Here is a 12,924-nt window from a genome sequence, read left to right on the forward strand (position 1 = left end):
CCTTAAGTATTTTTGAGATCAAAATCTGTTCCCATGTTGTTCTATCATGTACTTGGCTCGGTTATATTGGGCTTAAAAAAGTTAAATGGTCCTGATAGTTCAAGTGATAGCTGCTGAAACAAAAAAAATGTTTACGATGAGAGAAACTGGTCACAACCAGATTGGATTACAAGGGGGTGAAACAGCATTTCCTGTGCATGGCTACATCTCTGTAATGTCTTCCCCAAGACAACATTGCTATACCCCCTTGAAGGATCAGGGTTCAAGGGCATTCCCGTTAGATGCAACCTGCAGTTTTTTTCCTGCCATCATTTTTTGGATGACTGATAGCCAACATTAATAGATCATGGTATAGTCCCACAGAGTGGATCTACAGTCTAACCTTCTGGATTAACCCACCTGTGCAGTATTTCACATTCATGTCTCTGACCCACACTGGCCAAAGATTCTCAGTAGTGCTTCTACATCATGGCCTATAAAAAATTCCTTTTACTTCCCCCACCCACAACTTCCCTAATAATGCAGGCATTGAAAAACTTGCAGAGTGACTCGTATGGACTTTGAAGATGGTACTGGACCCATGTAAGAATTTACAGTAACGGTGAAGTGAATGTGGTGTGTCATCCCAACATCCTACTGTTTCTTTACCTAGAACTTAAGGAACTGGATAGTTCAGTCATTTAAGGGCATCTTTATTTCCCTTTTGATCTTTATATGCTTACCATGACATAATTCCAGTAGTTACTGTGACACCAGCTGGCCAGGATATGAAGGATTTGGTTTCAGTTCCCAAAAGCTACACAGCTTTTTGAATGAAAATCTTTTAGGGAGATCCTGACAGTATTTCTAAACTGAGCATATCCTGAAGAACCAATGATGCCAGAGAGAATTTTGGGAACAGGTGCATGTTAAGTAGCTCCAATTCTCCATGGCTAACTTCAGTAATTTGCACTACTTAGCATTTAACTTCAACGTAAGCAGCAGAGTAACACTTCAAGGTCTAAGGTCAGTGACTAAAGACTACCGCAGTCAGTCCTAGTTTCTACTATTCAGTCAGTTTTACCGAGTTTACACTGGCATAGGACAGACAGCACAGGAGAAATTGCATCTGTGAATGATGCCACAGTAGCAACTGTTTCTAAATAGAATGTTTATACTAGATTCAAAAGTGATGCAACAGTGTGTAACTTGGGCAAAGAGAACTTAATCCTAAATGCACCATTCTGGCTCAGGTAATTTCTGAGGCTTGCCTCAGAGATTAATGGCTGCAAGTACAAAGACAGTGCATTCCCAACAGGATGGTCTGCCTTGGCGGACTCAAGTTGTAATTTAAGTCATGGCATATCTACTAGGATGAATAGTATACGAACTCTAGTAATTCCAGAAATATATTATGCATATTTCCTAGTTCACCTGTACTTAGTATTTATTTTCTAGGGTGCTTAATCTTAAGAGTTCTCAATGTATACTCTGCAGAGCCCAAAGGGTCTTTAAGATACTTTCAAGGGGTCAAACTATTTTCATAATGCTAAGACGTTATTTTCCTTTTTTGCTGTGTTGACATTTGCACTGATAACACACAAGCAAAGGTGGGTGAAACGGTTAGCACCTTTCACAGATCAAGGCAGGGGCACCCTACCTATACAAAACCACTTCACTGCCCTATAGTCTGACACACACACACGGTTCACTTAGTGTCCTTGATAAAGCACATTTATAAAATTATTAAATCTAACTCTTCACTATTTGTACTTGTCTCAATATTCTCTGTAACACTGAACACATCTGGTACACCCTGAAGTATGAATGTCGTGTTGAGGGAAAAAAATGTGTGGCTAAGTTGTGAGCTGAACTAGCAGCCTTGGTCATGGAAGAATTTTTACCGGTAAGAACTGACAAATTAGTTATCCAATTAGCCAATCATTTTAAGGAAAGCAACAAACAATATTCAGGAAAACTTCCTTCTACCTCTCCTCCAAGTTTCCTAAAACTTAAGATTTTTCTGATGAGGTCAGTGTTCCTCACAAACAGGATTGTTTAACATATGTGTCAACGTTTAGAAGACCTGTACAACTTAGTGAACAGTACAACAACCAATGCATGAGGGTACAAATCATGCATGGATAAAAGATCTATTCAAACTAAAGAGGCTAATGGAGTTTAATGTTACAAAAAATTGAGTATTATGGTTTCAGATTCCACATTTCAACTAACTACAAGTATCTGAAAAGGCTATTAAAATACTTTGCAAATTATACATCTTCGTGAGGCTAGACTTTCTTCACATACTTTAAAAATCATAGTAACACTGAATGCAGAAATAGGAGAATCCAGCAGTCCGCTCTGAAGACAAACTTTGAAGAGACATTAAAAACAGTATAACTCCCATTTTTCTCACTTATTTTGAGAAACAGGGCTAATTCATAATTGTTAACATGAAATGAGTTTAATACTTATATTTAAAAAAAATTTGTTTCACAGAAGATTCAAGCAGTGCTACTTGGAGCTCATGTCAGTCTGTTGCTGTTGTACTAAGGTCTATGCTGAAAGTTACCAACAAATACAAGATTTTTTTTGTACAATGGCTATATTTGGATACTAGGGCAAAAAATCATTGAAGGCATGTTTACCTCCTGAGAGGTTTCCCATTACTCTCTCTTGATCTTCTCTCCTGTTTCAGTTACAATTAGAGAATTATAACAGAATTCTTAATACTGTTTTCTGTTTTAAGTTCCTTCTCCTAGACCACCATCCTATTCAGAGTAATATCATGAAAGAGCCCTTAAAATACAGTTTATTACCAATTTGTTCTGCCACTTATGTGCAACACTTACTGCCAAGGCTTGAGGTAGGCATTTTGTGATTTAAACATATTCCTGCAAACGATTCTGGAAAACACTTCTGTTAACATACATGAGGGAACACATTCAGAGGTTCAGTTTGCTCAGGATTTGAACCTATGTCACATACTACCTGCCCATTATGGATGGTTTATGTGGCAGCCAGAATCATTGGACACAGCTAAAACAGCTTTTTTGTTGTTTGCTTAGGGTTATAAGAAAACCCTTACTAACTAGATATTAAGTTTAAAGAAAAGAAACAAATTATTCCATTGGAAAAAAACACCACCACCCTTGATTCAAAGTAATATGAAAGGTCCAGAAGAACACATCTTGACTGAAAAGAATTGAGCTCCCAAGGATCACTGCTCTTCTCCCTCTTGATTTTGATTAACGATAAAGAAAGGGAGGCAGAGATACAGCAGAAACATAAGTACAGCCAGATGTTTTCACTATGACAAACCAAAAAAGAAGGATTTTCCAGCTAATACTGTAATTTTAGGATTATAGGAGTGGGATGATTAAAAGTGGGGAAGGGCAGGGGTTCTATGCTTTAAAAACAAACCAACCTGTGCTGCTTATGGTCGTTTGCCTGGTTGGTATGGAGAACTATAGAGCAGTACAAGGCTAGGTTCGGCAGGGGGATTAGATTTAATCCTCTAACTCTTTTGAGGATTAAAAAGTGAAGTGAACTGAAAGTAACATTCTCAGCCATGAACAAGAAGGGTTGAATTCAAACACTGGTTTAAAAAAAAATCAAGTACTCATACTTTGGGGCCCTTAACTATTCATGGTGATGCACAGTTTGTTAACTATATGCTTATATACTTTGATCTCAAGTTGACAGAACATCCATATCTGTTCATTTAAGTGAAATGCTTAGAGAAAAACCCTAAAGTGCCACTTGGTTAAAATGATGGGAGACGAAATGTAGCCCACTACAGTGCCGTTTCTTCAGACCGCTGCATGTACCTTGTTAACCACGGGAACGCACATGATGTAATGCTGTATTTCCGGGTCCCAATCCTCATTCTGCTTCTGCCTCAATACCCAATATGAAACTACCACAACCATGGTTCTTTTGGTTAAAGTTTGAAAGGTATTTAATTAAAACTGCCATTCTAAGTTATTTCCACAGTCCAGTAATTTATTTTAAATTTGAGTAATTTCAAATTCCACAAACAAAACTGAAGAACAGCAATATTTTGTTTGAATTCTCTCTTCTGTACACTCAGTGATCTAAAACACCACAATATCCAACATACACAAACCTCAGGGAAGGGTTAGTAAATACACACAGATTGGAATCATGGTGCTCTTTGTTCCTGAATGGAATGGTCCCACAGAAAAAGCACAGGATACAGCACAACATAAGGGCACCTGTTACATATGAAGTGAGCAAAAACACACTAGCATTTTCTATATGCATAATGAGGAAACCTGCATAGGTTAGAGGGCCTTTTATGCTCATTTAAAAGTCAGGCAAGTTGTCTGTAATGCATTTTTCAGATAATTTGGAGAGCACTGCAATCCAATGCAGGATGTGCTGCTTAGTGTTGTCTTTGTTGGCATTGACAGTTGTACAAGGTCACATACCAGTATTTTTGCTGTAGCTTTTGAGTAAAAGAGATTTAAATGCATTTTAGACCATACATATAAGCTGTTTACAATACACTAAATTTAAGAGATTCAATATTAGAGTTTTTTTTTCTTTAAACACTACAGAGTGCAAATCAGGTTCTTCACAACAGATTGAGTATTAAGCAGTTCTTCAAAGAATGAGGGGGAAGAAAAAAAGCCCAAGTGAATAAACATTGAAACTATTCCCCTTTGAAAATAAATTCTAAAATGATGCGGAATGTGAATAAGCTTTTAACACAGGTGATCCGAGTTTATAGTTAGAAACAAAAAGTAGTCCTTCATGAAATAAAGGTTACAAGAACATGTGCCTGTTTTCCCATTATAAACTGAGAAGCGGGTAGAGACGATGTTTCAGTACGAAAATAGGTGACTACAGGATCAGCTTCTGTCTCACATGCTGTACCCAAAGCCAGGCTGTGGCTGCCCATAGGGTGGTGCAGTATAACCATAGCCAAAGGGTGCCTGGGGAGGGACTGCAACACTGGGTCCTGCTGTCAGCATCAACTGGGGCTGACCTAGAGAAGGAAAACAAGAAAGGGCACGGGGTGGGGGAGGGGTGGGACAGGAAGTAGGACAAATTGTTAGCAGTGTAGACCATCACACTCCAATCTCCCCTACTCTACAACGTAATCACAACTTAGAATGAGTTTTGTGGTGGTACTTTTGACTGTCACAATTTTGGCATCACACCCACCCTAAGAAGGGTTCTTCCTAAAAAGCCAAAAAACAATTCGGGGCAGAAGACAGAAATGTGATGGTAATCATGTCACTGCATTTCATTGAAAACAATTTGCACAGGCATGCTTGACATGACTGGGCAAGACATCTGTCAATACACTTATCACCACATAGTATTCACACATAAATTATTTGGTGGAAACATGTTAAGCTTTCTTAACTTTTTAATGATGTGTTTTTAACACAAATGAACTTTAATAGTTAGATTTAAATATCTGATTTAAATAATCTAAATGATAATAAAATGGTAATCTAATGCATATCTAGCAAAGAATCTAGTACTAGTTAAGAGAAAACAAAAAAATAACAAGACATATTCAAATATGCTTACATATGGACACATCAGAGCATACAATCTGTTTCAAATACTATATTAACACTTGTACTTCATAAAAAAAAAAAAAATTTAGGGTAGCCTGGGTGGCTCAGTCAGCGAAGTACCTAACTTCAGCTCAGATTTTGTGGTTCATGTGTTCGAGCCCTGCAATTGGGCCCTGCGCTGACAGTGCAAAGCCTGCTTGGGATTCTATCTCTCCCCTACTTGCATACACATACTCTCTCAAAATAAACAAATAAAAAACTTTATTTAAAAAAAAATTTTTTTTTTTAAATGTTCTATTTATTTCTAGGAGAGAGAGAGACAGCGTGAGCAGGGAAGGGTCAGAGAGAGGGAGTCACAGACTGAAACAAGCTCCAGGCTCTGAGCTGGCAGTCAGCGCAGAGCCCGACGCGGGGCTCGAACCCACGAACCGTGAGATCATGACCTGAGCGAAAGTCGGACACTTAACCGACTAAGCCACCCAGGCGCCCCTCAAATAAAAAATTTTAAACTAAACTCTACCCACAATGGTGGGGCTCAAACTCATGACCCTGAGATCAAGAGCTGCATGTTCTACCCCAACTCAATCAGCCAGGCACCCCAACACTCTTTATGTATTTTAAATAGTAGTTGATCACATACAGAAAATGACCTGTGGAGAACCTGGTTTATTTAAAAGGAGAAAACAATGTAATACCTCTATCCACTCCCTTACAAAAGAAGTATTCTTAATCTCCCACTAGAATGTAAGCCTAGTGCAAAGTTTCTCTCAGATAGGTGACCTCATGTCTCTTTTCTTTGTGAACAACTAGAATTTGTTTTGTGAGCAAATTCTTTTTGGAAACCAGTAGTTTATAACAATCACCTTTTGGTATATATATACACAATGGAATACTACATGGCAATGAGAAAGAATGAAATCTGGCCACGTGTAGCAACGTGGATGAACTCGAGGGTGTTACACCAAGTGAAATAAATCAGGCAGAGAAAGACAGATAGTTATGTTTTCACTCATATGTGGAACAGGAGAAACTTAACAGAGGACCATAGGGGAAGGGAAGGAGAAAAAAATAGTTAAGGAGAGAGAGGGAGACAAACCACAAGAGACTCTTAAATACAGAGAACAAACTGAGGGTTGATGGGGGAGAAGGGAAAATGGGTGATGGGCATGGAGGAGGGCACTTGTTGGGATGACCGTTGGGTGTTATATGGAAACCAACTTGACAATAAACTATATGTAAAAAATTAACTTAAAAAAAAAAAATCAACTTTAACTTTGATACTGTAACTTTCAACTGCCTAGAAGGTCTCTCCATTTAAACACCCTGAATGAAAGCCAGCCGAACTCAATAGGTGGTCCCAAAACATTACCCCCATCCTATTTTTGTTCCTATTTGGTTTCCTGTCTCAAATATGTCAAACATCTTGCTCCCATCTTTTAACCTACTTTAACCATCTTTAATCTACTTTTATCTTCTTCAACTTTATCAAAACTATGCAGTCCTCTAAATTCCCAAAGTCTTTTTTATCTATAATAAAAAAGGAGAGAGGGGTGCCTGGGTGGCTAAGTCAATTAAGTGTCTGACTGCTGATCTCAGCTCAGGCCTTGATCCCATGATCATGAGTTCAAGCTCTGTGTTGGGCTCCATGCTGGGTGTAAAGCCTACTTAAAAAAAAAAAAATAAGTAAATAATTAAAAGGAGACAATGTCATAATATATTTGCATATTATCATTTCTTTTAGCAGGCTGAGATATAATGGTCACAATTTTATGCTTTCTTCCAAAAAACACCTGGTTACAGTTCCATAACACATACTTTTCTAATTCATTGTTCAAATAAATCTGTTCACCAGGAGTGAAATGGGAAAGGTTAAGTAGTTCAGACTTGCACAGAGAAGAAATTAAATTGCCTTATACATATTCACTGAGAGTTTCAAGATCCTATGTCTCTGGAAAGTTCTCAAATGGAACTACTCAGTTCTCTACCCCAGTTAGAACTTAAAGATGTCTGCAAAGCAACATAAAGACAGCCTTGGCATGTTTTCTTACCTTGTACACCTCTGAAAACTGAATTCATCAATACTTCTTAGTAATTTATGAATATGTAATCAGTCAGAGAGCAGGGAAGAGGAAAATTTAGGTTATGATCTTAAGTGACTGTTTTTTAAGATTGTCTTTGCATTTAAGACTACCTTAAGTGAATAATGTCAGTGTCTGCTTGAAGATTGTTTCCAAGAATGGAGAGTAGAATTATTCTTAAACTCTGGGAGCTTTCTGCACTTTAGACACTTAATTGTATTTCTATTTTGAGGTAGAATCCTTAAAAATGAAACATCTGTCTACTACTTTTCTGTGGGTTTAGAGAGAGAGAGAGATTACCATAAACAATAGGTTGCGTCTCTGTAGCTTGTTCTTCTTCTTTTCTCAGGGATTCTGAAGCATCTAATTTATCCACCTGGAGAAAAACAGGTAATGTTACTTAGCACCTCAAAAGTATTATAAACCTAGGTTTATGGCAGAAAGTGGAAAAGCCTTAGCATGTTAAATTTTGTCAAAATAAAACGGACTAGAAAGAATGTTCTCAGGCACCTTCAAATTCAATAGCAATGTTCATAGTTCAGTCAAGGTGATTTTTAGCACTGTCATTATAAACCCTCAGGAAGGAGGGATTTATAAATGCCATAAAAGCGCACGCCAGGTAAAACTGGGCATGCTAGGATGCAGCCAGCCTGAGGGAGGGAGATAACAAGAAAGAACCACTTTTTCAAATGAAGTTTAAACTCTTATCAAAGGTAATAATAATGAACTCATGACCAAATAAGACTTCCCTCCCCAAAGGAAATGATATTCAAAAAAGTGAAATGAGTTAATGACTGGACAAGTACTCATTTAGAATAAGCTATCTTTTGCCAATTGTGCACAGCTTCTGCTGATAATTGTTACAGGTGCGGACTGAAATTTAAGACACAAAATGGCTCCATATTACATCTTTTTAGATAAAGACAGGCTGCATGTTTTAATGCTCTATTTTCTAAGAAGTAGAAATAGTAGGAATGCCTAATTTTTGCCACATCTTTGAGGAAGAATATTTTTTGCTTTTAATTAAGCCAAAGACATAAATGGCTATTACATGTTAGCTTCTCTAAATAAAAGTGGATAGTATCAGACAGAACTAATATAGGAGTCCAAATCTGTGAAAAAAAAAAAAAAAAAAAGGAAAAAAAAAAAAAAGGGGGGGGGAAAGGTAAAAAAAAAAAAGGGGGGGCTGGAATACAAAGGTCCCTCCATAAGCTAGTTGTGTGACCCTGGAAAACCACTCTACTGATCCTCAAATTTCCTTGTGTTTAATATAATGACGGTTGAATAAGATACTCTGGAAAATTTGTTCTAGGACTAACATCATCTGGTACTATAATTCTGTAAAGAACTGGTGAGTCAGGATATTAGGACAATGGACTTACGGGATGTCTGCTATACAACTTTCACCTGCCTTTTAAACTCTGTTGTCTTTTAAACTACTTTTAAAAAGTTGGTATTTCAACCAAAGCCTTATTATAGTCAGTCTATCATTATAGTAGAAGTAAAACTAAAACTTCAAATTTTGACATGATCAAAATGCACTGAAATGGGGGTCAGAATACAGGAAAACCTTTTAATGAATGTTCACAACATGTTCCTCAAAAAGGTAAATAGTGGAAAAATCACTCACAAAAAAAGATATGCAGACTTCAGTGAAAAACTATAAAGACTGGGTCCTACAAAGGTTAAAACAGTCCTAACTTTCTATTTGAAAGTATGTTTGAGTCTTCACATAAGTTATTAAGGTCAGGACACTATTTTATATATTTTAAATTGTCCCATATTAAATATTCTATATATCTAATATAATGTAAGTCTAATCCATTCTAGTTCATCAAGGAATAATTTGAGAAATGTAAAGCTGAGGTAGACTCTAGATACTTTCAGATAAAATGCAGTTTTTCTACACTAGGAAAATGGGTTGGTTTGCTTTTATGGTTTTCCTATTTTTATAGCCTAAGTGTTCATGTATTACAAAGTATCCCAATATCAAATTAAAAACTACTATGGAGTAGAAGTTCCATGAGAGATACCCAATGTTTGGCATTCAAATGTAAGTATTATTACAGCTGTATACTTTAAAGCACAGTGTGCTTGTGCCATCAAGGGTCAGATGGGGTTTTGCTAACTAAACAGTATCCAAGAGTGAGTTAAAAAGGTCATACAAAAAATACCTGGATGAGTGTACATAACTTCCAAGTTATTAGAAGAAAAATGAAACACCAACCAAAAAACCCACCACTGCACAATACATTTCCAAACTTTCAAGGACAAGAATCTAAAGTGAACACGTGTTTAAACATTAATGTCAGAGGTGAAATTGAGTCAGATGTTGAAGAAAGAAGTCCTGTTACAGAAGTACACTGAAGACTTCGAAGAAGAGCTAGTAGTATTGCAATGCCCACGTATGGACATAGGCAGGTTGGGCAGAGGGCAAAAAAAAAGAAAAAAAGACCTCTGAAGAGCATCAAACTAAGCAAAAAATGATTTTTCTATAATATGGGACAGCCTCTGGCACAGCAACATCCAATTTTTGTTTCCACTGACCCAATTTAGACTGCTCAAAAAAGAAAAGCAGAGAAGGCTTTTATGAACACAAGCTTTTGTTAAGAGCTGTAACAAAAGTTTCTGATCCTTGGATAATAAGAAAAATTACAGGTAAAGCGTGTCACTAAGATCAGTTCCATCTGTACTATTAAAAATTCACTAGAATGTAAAAGGCTTTTCCACAAAGACTGCAATATGCTGCAGAGGAAAAGTTAACATGCAGTCAGTTATTTTGGTGTATGTGTGCATGAAAAAAAGGCAAAAGTACTGAAGCAAGAAGTGAGATCTGAAGATGACTGTTGCTATACAGGCTCTCAAGAAACACACACAGCCCACAGCAATGCTTTAAGAGTTTCAAAAGTAGTATGATGTAATTGCAATGACTGTTGTACATGCTTGATTTAACAATGCATAACACTGCAGTTCAATTACCTGTTTTTCACACACACGCTTTCTAACTGCCTTGCTTACTAGCTGCTGAAGGGCCTCACACACAATGCATTTTACTCAGGTTTGCCCTAAGTTCCAATGGTGATTCCAGTTTGGTTCAACATAATTCCAAGGCATTGTCCCCCACCCAAATTCTTTTCAATTTGTTTCAACCCTCCTTTATCTTCCCACCCTTTCATTACAACAATTTGATAACGGATGTACGTTTGTTTCATTTATACTGGGATGGAGACAAGCCAATGAAGGAAGCAGCAACCAAAAGGTGCCTAAATTTGACCTTGGACAAGCCAACAGATGAATAAAAGCAAATTTTAGGTATTTTCAGAGATGTGCCTTATTACAGGAAGAAGTTAATATTGCTTCGTTATATAGAGAAATATTCCGTGTTGCTTAGCAACAATTATAGCAAGCTACTCTCATGATTAAAAAAGTTTTGATTCCTCTTAAAAACGGACTAGCACCATAAGAACTGGACACCTGGAGAAACATGAGGAGTCTCTTCGGAAGCAGCTAGTATCTCTTGTATCTACTTTCAGCAAAAAATTAGTAAGAATCAAGAGATCAGAAACTGGATCACAGTCCTTCAATACCAAAAAAAAAAAAACCCCAAAAAGCCTTTTAGGGCATATATATACATATATAAATTCAACAACTGTCAGGCAAGCTTACAAAATAAAACCAGAGGCTGCTTAAATTTATTCAGAGTATTAAGAAAATCCTATTATGGTCCAGATACCCTGACAGGGAAGAGAAATTTCCTGAAACTTTGGAATTAATATGGAAACTCACCATGCTCAGTTTTTAATAATACATTTAAGAGAGACTGTGAACCAACTACTGATTAGCCTCCTGCCCTTCCTAAAGCCTATTAGCCGATTAGTAGCAAACATCTACTAATGTCCTACAGCTCTATTATAGTTATGTTTCAAGGGACTTGCAGAGGCTTTAGTGAAAATTTATTGGGGGTAAAAAGCAGCAGCAGCGTAGAAAAGGAAGGAAAAAAATCATGCAAATTCCTTAGACTTAGTCCTCCAGACTTAAAGATGGAAAAGAATCAACTTTCACCTTTTCCTTTATTGCATCAACCTGCAAAGGAATTCAGAAGGTGCAGCTTAGAAAAAAATCAAATTCCATATTGAGCATAAAAAGGTAGAATCAGCAACAAAGGTTCAGGGGAGAAACATCTAACCACTAAAAAAGGCATGAGAAAAGTGAAAATAAAGGGCATACTGGAAGCAAAATTTAGAATTTTTTTTTTAAACTTCAGAGCTTATTGCAGAAGAATTTATGCTAGAGTCAGTGTGAAAGAAAGCAGCATAATCACTAGAAAAACTTACAGCATTTTGGTTAACAGCAGCTTAGAGCCAGGTCTCCTAAGTTGGCATTATGCATACAAAAAGAACCTATTCTCATCTATGGCTAATATAAAGGCAACTGTTTTCTTACACTGGACTTCCAAGCAGTTTTTATACCAAAAAAAGTTAATTCTTAAAAAATTATAACTGGACATAATGGTATCTACTAGATGGCAGCCTAAGGAAATATTCATACTGGGGGCTGTTAGTAGTGCTTTGTTTTTCCCCTTTACTCAGGCATGCTGAAGAGATCAGATGTGAAACTCTGAATTTAATAAGCTTGTTTTGCTTCGACAAATGGATCCTTTAGGACCATTTTTAAATGTTCTACAGTAAAGAGCTAGTAACTGTTGAGGGTTGAGGGAGTAAAAACTATTATGACATCAAAAAGGGACACGAAGAGGAGTAGGTGAATTTTATAAAATGATTATAATCAGCTTGTTTAATGCACTTTTAGGTAATATGTTAATTGTTAACCTCCTAGGATTTTTTAAAATTAAGGGTTAAACTATCAAAATATTGAGAAAACTAACAGGATATTTACAACAAAGATTTTGCTTCCCCAAAAGAAACAGGCATACATATTAAAGTCAAGAAGCAACCAAATAAAAGGGAATCTATACTACTAAGTTATGGACATCTAAGTCACAAGAATGGACTTAAGAAAGATGTTATTTTGGAAAAAAAAAATTTTTTTTTATCAGATGTTTAAAAACAAACATATAATATAGAAGTAATACTATTCACCCTCAGAAATACATGGAGGGTAAACATATTGAAAAGTTATGTTTGAGTTCCCTTTTCTATTCATTGTCATTTGTCAGACATTAAACATTTCTGGAGAACAAAAATTTCATGACAACCAAATGATTTACTTCTACTAGAAAAAAAAAATTTGAAAAAAATAAATAAATCTGCAAATGGACTTTTACAAGTCCTCTAGATAAGTGGTTC

The 12,924-nt window shown here is 36.5% G+C and overlaps 1 protein-coding gene across 2 annotated transcripts in view; it reads right to left on the bottom strand.

Moving 5' to 3' along the window:
* Window positions 1-3,966: 3,966 nt before the first annotated feature.
* Window positions 3,967-12,924, bottom strand: part of CLTC (clathrin heavy chain) — a 65,201-nt gene continuing 56,243 nt past the window's right edge. The window contains exons 31-33 of one of the 2 annotated variants that reach the window (XM_077745598.1): window positions 11,681-11,701; window positions 7,919-7,994; window positions 3,967-4,996 (exon numbers count right to left, since the gene is read on the bottom strand). In XM_077745598.1, coding sequence (XP_077601724.1) covers window positions 4,872-4,996; window positions 7,919-7,994; window positions 11,681-11,701 — 222 coding nt within the window. In that variant the 3' untranslated portion in view covers window positions 3,967-4,871. The remainder of the gene's footprint in view (window positions 4,997-7,918; window positions 7,995-11,680; window positions 11,702-12,924) is intronic. The other variant, XM_077745600.1, reaches the window with a different exon arrangement.

Source organism: Crocuta crocuta, unplaced genomic scaffold (genome assembly GCF_008692635.1).
Source record: "Crocuta crocuta isolate KB4526 unplaced genomic scaffold, BGI_CrCroc_1.0 scaffold333, whole genome shotgun sequence".
NCBI lineage: Eukaryota > Metazoa > Chordata > Mammalia > Carnivora > Hyaenidae > Crocuta > Crocuta crocuta.